This window comes from Schistocerca piceifrons, chromosome X, assembly GCF_021461385.2.
Source record: "Schistocerca piceifrons isolate TAMUIC-IGC-003096 chromosome X, iqSchPice1.1, whole genome shotgun sequence".
NCBI lineage: Eukaryota > Metazoa > Arthropoda > Insecta > Orthoptera > Acrididae > Schistocerca > Schistocerca piceifrons.
This window is the reverse complement of record NC_060149.1, coordinates 904,940,243-904,958,867: the sequence shown is the minus strand read 5'-3', so window position 1 is coordinate 904,958,867 and position 18,625 is coordinate 904,940,243. Positions and strand designations below refer to the sequence as shown.

Below are 18,625 nucleotides of genomic sequence, written 5' to 3'. Positions count from 1 at the left end.
ATCATCATTTCATCATCACTGATGCGTAAGTCACCGAAGTGGCTTCAAGTAAAAAGACTTACACCAGCCGAACAATCATCGAAGATGGGGCCTCACAGCCAGTAGTGCACATTTCACTTACATTTTGCCGGTGCCGTCCTGACCTCTGTCAGAGTGTTCGACTATTTCCGAAGCGTCAAGTTATCCAGATGACTCAACCACTGAAAATGTTTGACCCTGGCCGGTCGGGGTGGCCGTGCGGTTCTAGGTGCTACAGTCTGGAACCGCACGACCGCCTCGGGCATGGATGTGTGTGACTTCCTTAGGTTAGTTAGGTTTAAGTAGTTCTAAGTTCTAGGGTACTGATGACCTCAGCAGTTAAGTCCCATAGTGCTCAGCGCCATTTGAACCATTTGTCTGGCCATGGGCTGTCAGTGCGATTGATATATTCTGACGAAGAGTAGAATCAGCGTGGAACGATGTACACATATCTGTCATCCATGTTCAATTCGACTTGATTTCAAGCCGCTTAGAGGCGTTGTTACTTCAAGAGGTAGCAGCTGTGTATACTAAATTTTGAAACCTGTACATTCTAAAACACCTTCAAATTTAATTATATATTTTCCCAATATACCGTGTAGGCAGAACAAGTGAAATTTTGCTGCAAGCTGTCTTTAATGGTGTTGAAATTTTGATAGCCAGAAGTGTGTATTCTGACTGTTGGGTAGGTTGTTATTGAAATAGCGACATAACCTCATTTAGGGCTGACGATGAAAGAGTGTGCTACGTGTTTGAAAATTGTGTGAAGTGTCTTGGCTCCAGGACTGAACCATTCTCTGCATAAGCCAGCCAACTGCTGAAGTTGCAATATTTTAGTGACTTCTGTACCATCACCTTAACGTGTCTACGCCAAGTAGGGTATTCCACGAGCGGGCAGCAGTATAGAGATGGAAACGATTAGTCGCATCGATAGAGGGCTGACAGTAGCCATAGACACTGTTCAGTCACATTAATGTAAGCACCACCTATGTCAACGTTCAATAACACAATAATAGCTGACAGACTGCAGGTGGCAGCACAAGCAGTGGAAGGTATATAATGCGTGCCGTTCAGGAGGGCATCATCATGGGCTTTCTAGACAGGAGTGCATGCATTTCCGAAATGGCAAAGTTTGTAAACCGTTCTCGTGCCGCCGTGGTTAGAGTATACGGTGCATGGCAAAATGACGCTATCCACAACCGGTGCCATGGCGACAGTGATGCACTACATGCCATATACGACAGGGATGAACGACGGCTGCTGCGATGTGTACGGACGAACAGACGTACAACTGAGGGGAAACTGACAGCCCAGATGAACCGAGGGGTTACCAGCAGCGTCTCCTCCACGACCGTTCGACCGCTCAGCGAACGTGCTGCGTATGGGCTTCAGCAGCAGGTGCCTGGTTCATGCACCCATTTTGAGAGCTAATAATTGGCGGGGATTGCTGGAATTTGCACGCCAGCAGCGCAACTGAGTGGCGACCGGTGGCCTTTTCATGCTTCATCGGACAGATGGTTGTAGTAGCGTACGGCGTGAAATATCTGAAAGCAAAGATCCTGCAACAATTGTCGGAAGGCTCAGGACGGATGAGGAAGTGTTGAGGTCGGGGGAATGTTTTCGTGGCATTCCTTGGGTGATCTCGTAATTGTGGAAGGTTCAAAATGGTTCAAATGGCTCTGAGCACTATCGGACTCAACATCTGAGGTCGTAAGTCCCCTAGAACTTAGAACTACTTAAACCTAACTAACCTAAGGACATCACACACACGCATGCCCGAGGCAGGATTCGAACCTGCGACCGTAGCAGTCCCGCGGTTCCGGACTGCAGCGCCAGAACCGCACGGCCACCGCGGCCGGAAATTGTGGAAGGCACAATGGATCAACACAAATATGCATCTACCCTTAGGACATGTCCACCCCTACATGTAGTTTGTTCTTTCTTGGCACGATGACATCTATCACGGTAACAGTGGAGACTGGGAGTCGATTTAAAACGTCATAGTCAAATGCATTAGGTGCGAGGGCTAGGTAAGACTTCGAGCTAGTCACACATGATGTAGCGAAAGAAGAAAAAATGTCACATTTTCGTATAGTGTAACATGCTATGAAATGGTATAACAATCAACTGCCTAGAGAGTTACGTTTTCAGTTTGATTCGATTTAGTGTTGGAGAACCTTAGCTTACTTTTGCTCTGTTTGTATGTTTATCTCGTCTTCACTCGCTGCATGTGATGTAGCATGCGATTCGTTGTCTGTGTTTGTAGATGTGTGGTTTACTATGTACTGCTGATGCGGAGCCTGTCTTAACCTAGCGCATGGTCTATCCCCTTCGACTGCTGTTCCTCGAGAGCCTGGATATTCTTGTCTGTGGTCGACGTCGATGACCTTTCTTCTCGATCGACATCACCCATCTGTGCGGCCGTGGTCAAATTGTTAGGATTATTTCATTATGGCTGGACGCGCATTGCAATTGATCCATATATCACCTGAATTTCCCAGTGAATCTGTGTGCTGTTTAGCCTTTTTGACCCTACGAGTAATACTTCCGCGTACATTATCAGTGGAGTTCGTTCCCGCACCTTTCCACTCACACACTGTGATGCACCTGTTATTCGTACAGCAGAACGGTGTCTGCAAGAAAACCGGAATATGTCATCTCTTCTGATGATACGTCATTCTTGTTGCGCATTGCTCACATAGCTTGAATATAATAATTAAGAGATGGTTGCCAATTAAAGGGGTTAATCGGTGGTATATAATGGAAACTAATTAATAAAAAATGGCTTATCATTGTAATACTGATCTTTAAAAGGCCAGTTACACATAATAAATGTAAAGTGCCGGAACAGCTACTCACGGCCCTAAACTCTCCGTCACTTCTACTTTCGTCCCATGAAGTGCGACATCAATAGCACTTTTAAATGAATAAATCGTAATGTAGGAAATAATGGTGCGAAAGCTGCCTCGAAAGTCTTAGGAAGTTAAAAAGGACGCCAATTTTAGCGGTTGTACTGAGAGATACTCTATAGCAGTGGTCGTCAAACTGCGTCCCTACGATTCTCAGCCTTACTTTATAATAATACTAGCGACCCGGCCCGGCTACTGCACGGGTAGAACTAAGTATCTAATGACAGGAGACTCGTCTGCATAACGGTCATTCTGTTTGCAGGGCACTCCGTACAGTCATGATTAAGAGTCTGAGAAGAAATTGGGTAATTGAATGTTACCGCTTTCATACAAATTCAACGATTTAAGTAGCAAACGCCACTTACCGGTGCACTTAAGCGCTTTAAATCGTGAGCGGACTGCCCCAACACAATCCGCTATGTCAGCCGTGCATCAAAGGCGCCGCTCCCTTGTCTACGGGACCCTCGCACTAGCCCGCCGCGAGCATCAACATCCCTGTAGTAGTTTCTGAGAGTAGCTCGTATACAGAGACAGAAGCTAGCGGGGAACTTCAGTCTATACATGAAGAAAAGAGATGCATATAACAACTCCCAGCCGAATACAAGGACTTACAGATAGAAAAGCGCGACTGGAGTCTCTAATTAATGTCATGTACAGAAGGAGAAATTATTCACGTGTGGGTACATTAAACATTATGACCACTGACCTACTATTGATGCAAACCCATCCAAGCGACAGCAGCGTCACGCGGCGAGGAATGACTGCTAGTCAACCAAACGCACAGTGCGTGTGGTATTAGTGAGCGTGTTGTCCGTGTGTAGAATGGGAAATGCAGACGATCTGTTTGAGTTTGACCGATGGCAGATTGTGATGGCCCGGAGGCTCGGCACGAGCATTTTAGAAACTGCATGACTTGTCGGGTGTTGGTGCAGTGCTATAGTGAGTGTCTTCAACACGTGGCGAAACTAAGGTGCAACCACGTCCAGACGTCGTGGGGTTGGGCGGCCACCCCTCATTACAGATGTCGGATGTCGTAGGGTTGGGCAGGCTGGTAAAAGAGGAAAGACGGCGAACAGTGGCGGAGCTAACATCAGACTTTAATGTTGGACACAGTACAAGCATGTCTGAACACACAGTGGACCGAGCACTCCTAACGATGGGCCTCCGCAGCCGACGACACATGCTAAACACCACGACATCAACAACTACGACTGAAATGGCCACGGGACCATCGGCATGATGGTAGCATGATCTGGTGAATACCGATACCTTCTTCATCGCGCCGATGGGAGGGCACGATTCCATAGTCTTCCAGTGGAACAGTTCCCTGACACCTGTACTGCGGGACTGAGCCACGCTGACGTTGGCTCCATTACGCTTTGAGGAACATTTACGTGAGAATCCATGGATCTAATGGAGATGGTGCAAGGCATCATGATGGCCACGGAGTATCTTACACTGGTTGCAGATCACCTACACCCCATCATGACGATCATGTTTCCGGACGGCAGTGGTAGTTTTCGATAAGATAATGCGCCATACCGCAGGACCAGGAGTGCGATGGAGTGGTTCGATGGACACAATGGTGAGTTCCAGTTGATGTGCTGGCCCCCAACTCGCCAGATCTGAACCTGATCGAACACACCTGTGAATTTACGGGACTTAGGTGAGTTTTGTGTTCAGATGAAATGCCAGTCCCCTTCAGCGACCTAGAAAGGGCTCATTCCTTCCATGCTACAACGCGTCGCCGCTGTTATCCGTGCGGAAGGTGGACATGCCGGCCATTAAGTAGGTGGTGATAATATTCTGGCTGATCAGTGTAGATTTTGGTAGTAAAAATAATTTCGTGTGGCTCCATATTCTGGTGCAAGTCTTTCAACGGGGCATTACTTCGTCAACTTGCTTCTCCCTAGCCAGTTATCCAGCCGATAAAAACGACCTACAGCTGGACGTAGAATCAGAAACACGTTTCGTTTCTGACGAACATCCACCATCATTGAGAGGTGTTTGCTAGGTTAGGAAACAGAGATAGGAGTCGGTTGAGCGACCAGGATTCGATCTCGCGACGTTTCGCTTCTAAGGCCGTGCTTGACCACTATGCCCGACTTGGATTCTGTTCAAGCTTCGCTGTTATCTTCGGTTGGGGCGGCTGTACCTCTAGATGGCAAAGTCATCGTTTCCACAACGGCAGTAGAATTTAATTTATCGTAGTTCATTCTCCACGAAATATTTATTAATTATATGTGCGGACGTTTCTCGTGGCTTAGTCCTTCTCTCAAAATAGGATCAATATTCCGACAGTAGCTTCTGAGATTAGCCCGTACATACAGACAGAAGCTAACTAAGGCTAAGAGCTACCTGCTCAGTAACAAACAAAAATACTTACAGAGGTAGTAATGTTTTATGGTGTGCTTAATTGTAACTGACGTTGGTGATATGGACCATGAGTTAAGTAAAGTCGGCGCCTACCTCAAGGGCAGAGGGGTAAGTAGTGCTGCTATTGAAGGGTTAGTGGATGTGAGACGGGGGAATGTTTATTGTCCGTCCTCCAGTGCTGACAGTTCACTGGCGTGCGCGATTGGTAGCGATCAGCTGCTGTGGTATAAATTTTGACACGGATTTAGCATGGATTCGTGAATGCGCGTTATGGAGACGGTCAGCTTCAAATGCAGTACCTATTTGTAACAAGGAGTACGAATTAAAATTAAGGTTGTTCTAGTAATATGCCATGAATATAAGGAAATGACGTTAAAAACATTTAGGAAACATTTATGATTGTGTCTCATGATGCATAATGCATTTAAATATTAGTACAATGACTGTTATTAATTAATTAATCATCTGCTCGCAAAGGACAACCCAAGAACACTTCGTCAGGCCTAAGGCCTAATTGTGCTATCGTACATGAAATGAAGAGAATGCCAGATGAAGGCATCACGAAATCACTCGGAAAAAAAAAAATTGAAGTCGGTAAGGGAGGCAGTAATCGGAAACAGACGACAGTCAACACGAAGATTCCAGAATGCTGTCGTCTTTTCAACTATTCGGACTTGGAGGTCAGCGGCAAACCTACCGTACTCATGTCTACTGAGGGCTCATAAAATACTAATTTCTGTACGTTACCAATTAATAATAAGATCGGTACATAAACGGTCAATGGTGCGTCCGACAATGTCAGTATTGGCTCTTTAGCAAAACAATTTGACGACCACTGCCCTGTAGAGTCCCAACAGCCAGGCGCCAAAGGTACCAGACAAAATCTCTCTGCTGCTTTCGATACTATATGTCCACGTCTAGTCAACTGTGAGAGATCCTCGCCCTTGTCATGAGTAAGGGAAAAGTCAAGGGTTGTTGTTTCCAAATCACCCCAGCATAAGTTGATTTCACCCGTGTGTTGGAATGAGGACATACGAAGTAAACATGGTTAGCAAAAATATTTCATGTTGAGAAGATTTATGTCCATTGGCGTACCCAGCGAGGGGCGGGGGGGGGGGGGGGCGGGTAGCTGCCCCCCCCCCCCCTAGAAGATATTCGCAGTTTTTCACTAGTTTACTGTTTTATTTAATAAGAAATGCTGCATGTTTTCTCGGATTGTACAGTTGCATTGTTGTATTTAAAATGTTTATTAAAAGCAGTTTTTTACTGGTTTACTGTTTTATTTAATAAGAAGTGCTGTATGTTGTCTCGAGTCCTTGTTTCCTGAGACTAGTATGACCTGCCCCCCCTAGTTCAGATCCTGCGTACGCCCTTGTTTATGTCCTTTAACTTGTTTACAATGCCTTCTTACTAACAAAAACTATTTGTAGTGCAGTTGTCTCCGCAAATTTTGGAGGTACAGAATATATAATAAATAAACAAATAAGAAATAAAAAGTCGTTAATGCAAGCGAAAAAAGGGAAAAAAAATAAAAAACCAACAAAATGTCGTAGAGCACTTGCCCGCGAGAGGCAAATGTCTCGTGTTCGACTCTCGGTCCGGCAAAATAAAATAAATAGTTGGCATCAGCAGGCAGACTGTGTGAGACCTGTTCAGTGGAAAAATTTGAACGGCGATGTTATAAGGGCACCATCGTCGCTTTGTTATACCCTTAGCGCTCAATACCTAGAGCTCCGCCCTCAGTCGAGTTATACGGCCGTCTCCATCGCTGCCGCCGAGCCATTATGAGAACAGCTTTCTACGAGGTGAGCCCGTCTCCTCATTACTCTCCCTTACTGCATACTCCGTCATTTCCACCACGGTTAGGCCCTTCATAAAGCGATTCCAGTATGAGTAGCTGCTGTGGGACAACGTTCTGTCGTAAGGCGACGTGAGGAGCGAAATCCTTACTTAGAAGCTCACGCTCTGATCAGAGGTGAAGCGAGATTTAAGGTCATTCGTTTCTTGGTACACGAGCGGCTGTGTACAGGAGTGAATCGGTAAAGTGGTCAAGCTGAGATTTTTCAGGTCTCTGTGGCTGGTATAGAAGGATAATTTTTTACAGAGTAAGAGTGTATTGTTATATTTATCTATTACACTAGCCAGATTTAGGCTTTTATGCCATTATCGAGTACAACGCTAAAAGTTGTTAGACCATTATTAAGTCATATCTGTTAAGGCAGTCAAAAGCAGGTGTTTGTCTTCAGGTCTTGGACTGCCTTAACAGACATGACTTAATGATGGTCAAACAACTTTTAGCGTTGTACTCGATAATGCCATAAAGGCCGAAATATGGACAGTACAAGAAATAAATATAGTAATACACAGTCAAATGGCGGTTTCTTCTTTTAAAATCTTGGGTATTAGGCTGAAGATGTAGATACGGTGATGACAGGGAAATGAAACTCTGGGTTGGCTAACTGGTCTGGTTTTTATTGCTTCGTCACTTGTCAGCAATGAACAGGCAGAAGAGCACAGACATTGGTTTATTAGAACACAAATGAGGCTTTCTAGATTCTCCAATAAATTACCGGAACAAAAGGCCGTCCCGGACTATAACTTTAGTATGATTCGGGTACACACAGTAATGTCTAGTACTACAAATCACGAATCGTCGTAACTGCCGTCTACTTCACATCTGCTGTGCAGCAAGCTACGTATATTTAAGTATTAACTGTGTTTTTCTTATTTGTCACTTCTTTTTCCGTGTCTTTTTGCTTTTAGGAGGCTTTAATTTTCCAGTACTAGTAATAGTGTTCCATAGATTTCGTGTTTGTTTTGAATACAGTACAGAGACAGGTAGTGTTTATTTTCATTGTTTCCAACAAGAAGTGTCTAGTAACCACAGTTTAGTCAGGTATCAGCCGCCTTTAGTGAATTAGCAGTCTAGTTAAAAGTTGATTAACTCTCTACAGTAAACTGTTGATTTCTTAGGATGGATAGGATGTGTGACTGCAGGAGGAGCTGGCCACTGTTCGCGAACAGCTGAACGTGTTGATGGCCACGGTCAGCCGTCTTCAGGCTGCTGCCTCGGAGTGTAGCGGCAGTGGGGAGTCTGGTGCCTCGCATGGTACACCCCAGATGTTGAATGCTTCACCCACGATCCCTGCCGTCGAAACATCTTCGCGGCTACCGGCCGCAGTTGGGCCACCCTCTCCCCAAAGGGAGTGGCGGGTTCAGCGGCGTTCGCGTCGCACGAGGCGGAGGGTGTGCCAAGCAAGATCGTAAGAGATGGAAAACAGCCGCCGTGGTACAACAACCGAGTTAGTAAACTGCTACGGAAGCAAAGGGAACTCCACAGCAAAAATAAACATAGCCAAAGCCTTGTAGACAAACGAAAATTACGCGAAGCGAACTGTAGTGTGAGGAATGCTATGCGAGAGGCCTTCAATGAATTCGAAAGCCAAGTTCTATGTACTGACTTGCCAGAAGGTCCTAAGAAATTTTCGTCTTATGTCAAAGTGGTAGGTGGATCGAAACAAAATATCCAGACACTCTGTGACCAAAATGGCACTGAAACAGAGGATGACAGACTAAAGGCCGAAATACTAAATGTCTTTTTCCAGAGCTGTTTCACAGAGGAAGACTGCACTGTAGTTCCTTCTCTAGATTGTCGCACAGATGACAAAATGCAAGATATCGAAATAGATGACAGAGGGACAGAAAAACAAATTAAAATCATTCAGAAGAGGAAAGGCGGCTGGACATGATGAGATACCAGTTCGATTTTACACAGAGTACGCGAAGGAACTTTCCCCCCTTCTTGCAGCGGTGTACCGTAGGTCTCTAGAAGAGCGTAGCGTTCCAAAACATGGGAAAAGGGGACAGGTCATCCCCGTTTTCAAGAAGGGACGTCGAACAGATGTGAAGAACTATAGACCTACATCTCTAACGTCGATCAGTTGTAGAATTTTAGAACACGTATTATGTTCGAGTATAATGAATTTTCTGGAGATTAGAAATCTACACTGTAGGAATCAGCATGGGTTTCGAAAAAGACGGTCGTGTGAAACCCAGCTCGCGCTATTCGTCCACGAGACTCAGAGGGCCATAGACACGGGTTCCCAGGTAGATGCCGTGTTTCTTGACTTCAGCAAGGCGTTTGATACAGTTCTCCACAGCTGTAAGGACGGGGCGTGAGTCGTGCTTGGGTAGCTTAGTTGGTAGAGCACTTGCCCGCGAAAGGCAAAGGTCCCGAGTTCGAGTCTCGGTCCGGCACACAGTTTTAATCTGCCAGGAAGTATCATATCAGCACACACTCCACTGCAGAGTGAAAATCTCATTCTGGAAACATCCCCACAGTCGTTTAATGAAGAAAGTAAGAGCATATGGACTATCAGACCAATTGTGTGACTGGATTGAAGAGTTCCTAGATAACAGAACACAGCTTATCATTCTCAACGGAGAGAAGTCTTCCGAAGTAAGAGTGATTACAGGTGTGCCGCAGGGGAGTGTCTTAGGACCGTTGCTATTCACAGTGTATATAAATGACTTTGTGGGTAACATCGGAAGTTCACTGAGGCTTTTTGCGGATGATGCTGTAGTATATCGAGATGTTGTAACAATGGAAAATTGTACTGAAATGCAGGAGGATCTGCAACGAATTGACGCATGGTGCAGGGAATGGCAATTGAATCTCAATGTAGACAAGTGTAACGTGCTGCGAATACATATAAAGAAAGATCGTTTATTATTTAGCTACAATATAGCAGGTCAGCAACTGAAAGCAGTTAATTCCATAAATTATCTGGGAGTACGCATTAGGAGTGATTTAAAATGGAATGATCATATAAAGTTGATCGTCGGTAAAGCAGATGCCAGACTGAGATTCATTGGAAGAATCCTAAGGAAATGCAATCCGAAAAGTAGATTACAGAACGCTTTTTCGCCCACTGCTTGAATACTGCTCAGCAGTGTGGGATCCGTAGCAGATAGGGTTGATAGAAGAGATAGAGAAGATCCAATGGAGATTCGTTACAGGATCATTTAGTAATTGCGAAAGCGTTACGGAGATGATAGATAAACTCCAGTGGAAGACTCTGCAGGAGAGACGCTCAGTAGCTCGGTACGGGCTTTTGTTGAAGTTTCGAGAACATACCTTCACCGAGGAGTCAAGCAGTATATTGCTCCCTCCTACGTATATCTCGCGAAGAGACCATGAGAGTAAAATCAGAGAGATTAGAGCCCACATAGAGGCGTACCGACAATATTTCTTTCCACGAACAATACGAGACTGGAATAGAAGGGAGAACCGATAGAGGTACTCAAAATACCCTCCGCTACACACCGTCAGGTGGCTTGCGGAGTACGGATGTAGATGTAGATGTAAAACTGTGGAAGTGCCAGATTCTTTTGCTGTTATCGAACCCTTAGGTTCAAGTACTCGTCACAGTGCAAGTGGCATACTGACATTGTTGCGTGTAGGGAAATGTACGATGTAAAAAAATAATCCTAATCCAGAAGTACGTGCAGGCAAGCTCTGCACGTCCTTCTTAGTGTATGAGAATTAACTGATGGCAATGCACACTCACATGGGATCCGCTGTACGCCGGCGGTCATCTGAAGTTGGAACTCTCCTGATCGCTGGACTGTGCCTTGCCTGACGTTTGAGGGTCTCTACATACGGCACTTGAGACTGTTTGCTAGCATATGATACGTGCTTGCGTTACTTTTTACGTCCAATTCGCGATCAGTGAGCGTGAAATCAGCGGTTTTCTAATACATTAGACCTCGTAATGGACAGCTGAAAGCGGCGTGCATTGTTCGTCTCTAAGTAAATTGCATACCTTACAGTTAATATTCATATTAAAATTATTTTTTTTTCTTTTCCTGGCAACCCCTTACGTTTCGGTATCTAGGTTTTGTGCTTGACGTATGTGTGTGTGTGTGTGTGTGTGTGTGTGTGTGTGTGTGTGTGTGTGTGTGTGTGTGTTTCAGCTCCAGTGTATTGTATCATTTTATTTGAATGAATCGTTTATCCATAGCTCGGTGTTAAATACGTTATAGGGAAAAAAATAAAATAAACGACGCTTCACGAAGACATTATCTGAGACGGAAATCTGTAGAAGTGATTTAGATGTACAGACAAAGAACTGAATACAATTTAAGGAAAAATTTGATTTTATATTGAAGAGAAAACCTTCACAAATTGAGCAAGTCAATAATGCGTCGGTCCACCTGTGGTAGTTATGCAAACAGTTAGTCTGCATGGCATCGATTGACTTGTTGGATGTGCTACTGTGGGATACCGTGCCAAATTCTATCCAGATGGCGCGTTAGATTGTCAAAATCACGAGATGGTTGGAGGACCCTGCCCAGAATGCTCCAAACGTTCTCATTTGGGGAAATATTCGGCAACCTTTCTGGCAAAAGTAGGATTTGATAAACACCAACAGAAACAGTTGACATTCTCGACTTGTGCGAATGAGCGTTATCTCGCTGAAATGTAAGCCCAGAATGGCTTACCGTGAATGGCGACCAAATGGTCTTACATTTCAGCAAGATAATGCCTGTCCGCACACGGCGAGAGTTTCTAATGCTTGGCTTTGTGCTTACCAAACCCTGCCTTGGCCAGCGAGGTCGCCGCACGTCTTTCCAATTGAGAATGTTTGGAGCATTATGGGCAGGTCAGTCGATACAGCGAGGGATTTTTACCATCTAACGCGTCAGTTAGACAGAATTTGGCTCGATATCTCTCAGGAGAACATCCAACAACTCTATCAATCAGTGTTAAGCCAAATAACTGCTCGCATAAGGGCAAGAGATGGACCAAAGCGTTATTGACTTGCTCTATTTGTGAAGCTCTTTCTCTTCGAGAAATGATCTAATTTTTCTGAAATCATAGTCATTTGTTTACCTGTGCAGGTACAGTACACAAAAACCGATTTCCATTGACATAATTCCTTCGTGGTGCGTTTTTATTATTTTTATTATTAACCACGTTTCTGGTACACCAACGATGTATTCATTGCTAAACTCCTTAATAAACTTCTTGTATTTTTTTTCTCACTAATGGATTCATTGTCTCGAGTAATGGCGGTGGGATGGATATCCCTTAACCCTTGCAAGACACGATAAATAAGAAATCTTCTTTCAGCAAAATTACTGAACGCAAACATTTCTTATAAGTAGGCAAAGAAATCTGAATAGCTTGTACAAGGGATAAATTATTTAATCTCTTCGTTGCGTATACATTATTTTGACATGCGCTGCAACATCTCCCCAGCCAGTGGACTGGCGACGCCGCCCTATAGCAGGAGGACACTTGTTGCAGGGCGCGCCGTTCACGTGGCGGTGGGTGCGCGCCTGGTGCGCGGCGTGGTGGAGCTCCAGCCGCGAGGAGGAGTGCGCGCCCGACCTGGAGGACACGCCCAGCGACATGGGCTACGCCACGCCCGTCAGCGTCGAGACGCCGCTGCAGTCCAGCGTGTCGCGCTGCACCTCGCTCAACGTCATCCGAGACCCCTTCAGCGCGGTGCACACGCCCACGCGCCACGGCCACGCCCACGCCGGCCGCCTCGCCGCGCGCTCCGTCTCCAGCGACTCGGTGAGTATCGCCTTCCGTGCAGTCTTATCTTTCCTCTTCTGAATGACTCGCTGCGGCCAACCGCTCTTTTCTTCGCCTGAGCCAGTATCTCCGTTTCAAATTAGCCCTTGCACCCAACGTAGTGAATTACTTGTACATAATCTAATCTCCGTCCTTTTCTGCTATTTGTGCCCTCTACTGCCAGCTGCCGTATTGACAGAAACCAGACTGCATTTATGAGTCAGTGTACATGACAAAAAAGCTGGGAGTGAGACGGGTTGTATTTAGTCCCCGATGTTTGCTGCTCTGTATACTGAACGATCAGTCAAAGGAACACATGAAAAATTTTGGTAATAATGGAAGTTCAGGGAGAAGAAATGATTTTTTTTCCTTTTTTAGGGCCACTAGCATAATATATGTCTGATAATGACATTATTAGAATAGGTGCACCAAAATAGTTGATTATAATAACTAATCTTTATTCACAACAGACTGTTGCGGCATTTATTGCCATTACAAGCACCTGCGATTACAGTTTTGCTGTGAACGTGTATAAACGTGGATGTCATTTATATTAAGGTGGCTATGTTTTACTTATGTCTAGACTGATGTGACATCCATATCACGTCGTTAGTGAACTGTCATATCTGCCACTGTCTACGTAAGATGGTAAATGATGTAAATATATTGAAAATAAAATGATAATTATTGTTTGACAGTGGTTTGGCAGTTCCACTCTTACGACGTGATACATATACAAAGATTATACAGATGATCAGTTATATTATTTTATTAATTAAAATTTGTTACTATTGTCTTTGGTTGTAGCATATGTTACTTCGTTTTATCCATTTTCGTGTTATAAAAGTTCAGTGAAGTTTTTGAGGTATTACTTGTGTCTATATTCTGTATGTTTGTTTAATATTTCTTGTGGGTATTTTCTCGTGTGTATATTGGTTTCCAGTTCTTCAAGAATCTTCTTTTCAAAACCTTTTGTTATTCTCTACAGGATTTAGACTGTATTTTAAATCGTATCACCAGTGTGGTTCTGATTCTTCAAGTGTAGAATCAAGCTCGGCCGATTATTTTCGCTCTCTCTAATGTGTTCGTTATATCTCACATTAAAATTTATTCCTGTTTGGCTAATGTAAAAGGTAATACAGTTGCCACATGTGATTTTATATTTGCCTGGGTTATCATATTTCGATGTTCTTGTGGTGCTGGAACGTAATTTTGTTGAAAGGTTGTTATTGGTTCGAAAGGCTACTTGAATATTTGTGCCTTTAAAAAGTGCATTAACTCTGTTGGAGAGTCGACCCAGGTAGACTGCTGCTACGTATCTTATTTTCTGCGTACGTGATGTTCTGCACACAATACTAAAACGTCTTGCAATGAACATCCTTAGAAAACTGGAGAACATACGAGAAAATACTCTCAAGAAATTTAGACACGCCTACTACCTGAAAAACTTTATTGAAATTTTAGAGCACAACAATGGATAAATAGGGAAGTAACATATGCAACAACCAAAGACAATCATAAAAATAAAATAATATTCGTCTTCATCCGCAAAATCTTTGTAAACATATAGCATCGTAACACTGGAAATGTCAAACATCTGTCACGCCGTAATTAACGTTCTATGTTCAGTATATTATATTTCATCTTTTAGCATCTTACTAAAACAAAGACAGTTTACTAACGACGTAATATGGAAGTTACATTAGTTTACACGTGACTACAATATAGTCACTTTAATATAAATGACATTCACATTTATACACGTTTTCACCAAAATTGTAATCGTAGGTATTTGACAATGGCGGTAAATGCCAAAACAGTCTGTCGTGAGTGAAGATTAGTTATTATGAGCAGCTATTTTCGTGCATCTATTCTAATAATCATGCCGTTATCAGGCAAAGAAATAAACCTTCGAGGTTTGCCAATGGTACAGTAATTCAGTCAGAGACGGCAAAGGAAATGGAAGATCGTTTGAATGGAACTAATGGTGTCATGAAAAGAGTTTATATGATAATATCAATAAAACTAAAGCAAGGATAATTGAATGTAGTCTAATTAAATCAGCCAATATAAACGGAATTGTATTAGGAAGCGAGACACTAAAGGTAACAGGTGTGCAGCAAAATTACCGGCGATTGTGGAAGTGCAGTGGATGTTAAATGCAGACCTGTAATTACAAGACAAGCTTTCTCGGAAAAGAGTAATTTACTAATATCAAGTATAAATTTAAATGTTGGAAAGTATTTTGTGGAGGTCTGATGTGTAGCCTTGTACGGACGTGGAACATGGATGATAAATAGTTCAGACAAGAAGAGACTAGTGGCTTCTGAAATGAGGTGCTTCAGGAGAATGCTGAAGATCAGATCGATAGGTTGCGTGATTAATGAAAGTACACTGAATCAAATTTCGAGCAATAGAAATTTATGACTAAACTTTGGTTGATAACGCAATTGTCAGTTTGGTATTGGAGGAAAGTGTGAGGGAGTAAACATTATTGATGGAGGTCTTAAAGCCATAGGAAACATAATAGCATCGATGACATTTCGTGTATCAAAGTCTACTGGATTACTGTAGAAGATACGTTATGGAATTATTTATTCATACAAGCTACTTTCTATTAATACTAGGAGAAGGATGAAAATAAATGGGGAGGAATACATTTTCATTTGGTATGAAGTAGGAAATGATAATTGTAAAGTAACATTGTCAGGTGATGCAATTTATTATAGACAGAGACTACAGTAAGCAGGTTCAGATGGATGTAGGTCGAAATAATTATTCAGAGGTGAATAGACTTCAATAGGACACAGCAGAGTGGAAAGCTGCATCAGACCTATCTTCGAAATGAACACCTTAATAACGATTACAAATGCTGCTGCTGCTGCTACTGCTACTCCCTTCTGTAACGCATTGTGTTCTTTTGGTTAGTGGTTTCTACACTCTCCTTTCACAGATCGTCACTTCTTATGAAACGGCTTAATTTCCAGCGTACTTCTGTAACAAGTAAACGCGAATGCTTAGTCCCTAGTGCATTTATTTTGCCTTTGAATTCTTTCTTTGTCTCTGCTAGTCTGTTTATAACGTCCTCTTTGTTCACAGGTAGCAGAATTTCTTGAGTACTTGGACTCTAGTATTGATATTATATTTTTTACTAATTTCATTTATTCTGCTCCTCAGTACATTCGGTTTTCTTTGGTTTAATCCTAATACATATTCCGTTCTCAATAGATCATTCATCCCAATCAACAGGTTCATTAATTCTTCCTCACCTTCACTGAGAATAGCAATTTAATCAGCGAATCTTACCACTGATGTAGTGTCGTTCTGGAATTTAATCGTAGTTCTGGACTTTTCGTATATTTCCTTCTTTGCTTTTTAGATACATAGGTTGAACAGTTGAGGATAGAGAAGAAAGACTGCATGCCTGCCTACAGCTCCTTTCAATCCGAGCGCTTGTTTCTTGGTTTCCTATTCATGTTGTGCGGTCTTGGATCTTGTACACGTTGTCGATTGCTTTCCTATAATCTTGAGGGCTTCAAACATCTTCCATTTTACAGTGTCGGACGCTTTTTCTAGTTGGAGAAGTCCTATGAATGTGTCTTGGATTTCTTAAGTCTGTTTTGTTTTTCTGATTCGTTTTATTTGCCAAAGAACAACTAATCGTGCTGTAACTAATACTCAATTCTCTCTTCCATTGTTTTGTTTTTGTACTCATTAGTAATTTGGATACATGAACTGTCAAGCTTATTCTTTGACAGTTTCATACTTATTTTCTTATTTGCCCTTGTCGTTGCCGGGATCTCGTAGACATTCTTGGAAATAAAAAAAAAAAAAAAAAACAGAACTTGTCTTTCAGTCTTTCAGTCTGTTAGAGTCTTTCCTTGTTGGGAGGAAAAGAATGGAATCCACTGAGCGCTAAGGAGGCACAGTAGCTAGAAATACAAGCTGAAACGTTGTCTGCCAGACGACAATAGGTCACAATTGCTCTTATTTTTCCACTCATCCCCCTTTTATATTAATGAGCTTTGTCAAGCGTTACAAAATCCGTTTATTGATTGCCATATTACCTTTGTAGGTAGAGGGTGGCGCACGAAATGTGTCACCATTTTGTTTTGAAATAAACACATTACTGTTAAGACGAACGCAAAGGAACCTATACTACCATGGAAGACATTCTATGGAGAACTGTTGTAACTCAGCACATTTTCAATACGTCAATCAATCTGATTACAAACTTCCTTCACACGATCACTGATGTTAGCGATAATCCTGCGGTACATGTCTTCTGTGATGTCACTGCAAGTTTGAAGAATAAGGCGTCTGATTTCCATTAAATAATGTGGACGTTTCAGGGAAATTCTTCCTTTAGGTACACCCAAACAAAGAAGTCATATAGGATGAGGTGTGGACTATTATTAGGGGGGGGGGGGGAGGGGGCGATAAATTGTTCACCATTGAAACGACCCAGAAACCCGAGTTAAATGAGCCGCATGTCGCTCGTGAACGAAGTTGTTGCGGAGCATGCTCAAATAACGCGCACTGTTGACTGTTTCTTTAACGAAAAAGGTCCGATATGTTCGTAACTGGAAAGTGCGACCCACACTATAATCCTTGGAGCATGATGTTGTTCAGATTTTCCGTAGCCCAAAAGCATACATTTTGCGTGTTAACCACACCGTCCAAATGAAAACGCGTCTCGTCTGAAAACCATACTTTGTTGAGAGTTTGTTGGCTGTCCTCCGGCCAGCGGGCGAACAGTGGTCTCTGCCGTTTGTTTTCTGCAGTGAGCTTCTGAATTGAGGTCATCTTGTACGGGCACTTCTGGAGCTCACGGAACACCTAAATATGCCCTGCTGCACTGTTGCCTTTCTGCACAATTTGCCAAGGCTTCTCTGTAGAGCAACTCGTACCACTTCAGCATCCTCTGGCGAGCAAACAGGCTTCGGCTGAGGTCTCTTCGCTTTCAACATTGATCCTCCTCATACAAACTGCTAATACAGCCTGTGAATGGTTCTCTTGCCAGGGGGCCCCCGCAAACTAAACTGTCGTCGAAACCGCCTCTAAGGCGCAACAGGATTTTTTGTTTCGTGAAAAATTCACACAACTCCCGGTAGCTACTGCATGGTTAGTCGTCCATTGTCAGCCATGTTGTAAACACTACTCTCCTAGCAACGTTATCACGAATTCCACTTTATTTCGTAACTCATTTGCTTCTCCAAACTCTACTGCTACTGCTGGTGAGATGCTCCGCAGCAGGGCGGCCACGGTGTGCCACACTTCATTCGCGCTGCGTGTGTGGACCCGGCCAGGCACTCGGCTTTGCTCAGTCCTTCTCGAAAGTACCCGGAATGGCGCAACAATTCATCTAGCATTGCGGCATTGTTCGCTCGGCACAGCTCCCTGAGCTCGGTAGAATCGCGGTGTCAGCGCTGTTTACTCTTCGCTATTTGTTCGTGATATGAACAGGACCTGTGGCTGTTTGCACAAAAAGAAGCCATCTAGCGATCTATCGAATCCTTTAAAATGAATGGGAATGACAGAAGAAGAGAGGTATGAGAATTGTCGTTACGCATAAGCGACGGATACTTAATATTTGCTATGAAACGACACTACAGTACCGTACAGAAAGAATTTAAAGATTTAATTGACAATGAAAGAACAGAAATTGACAACGATCGACAGATGGGACTTATTGTACTGTACCTCAAGAAACACTTTGTGCTAAATTTGCAGGCTT

General features: G+C 43.3%; 1 protein-coding gene across 1 annotated transcript in view; it reads left to right on the top strand.

Moving 5' to 3' along the window:
* LOC124722766 (muscarinic acetylcholine receptor DM1) overlaps positions 1–18,625 on the top strand; it is a 105,691-nt gene that overhangs the window by 37,883 nt on the left and 49,183 nt on the right. Inside the window, exon 2 of the mRNA XM_047247903.1 lies at positions 12,568–12,888. Within this exon, the coding sequence (XP_047103859.1) occupies positions 12,568–12,888 (321 nt within the window). The remainder of the gene's footprint in view (positions 1–12,567; positions 12,889–18,625) is intronic.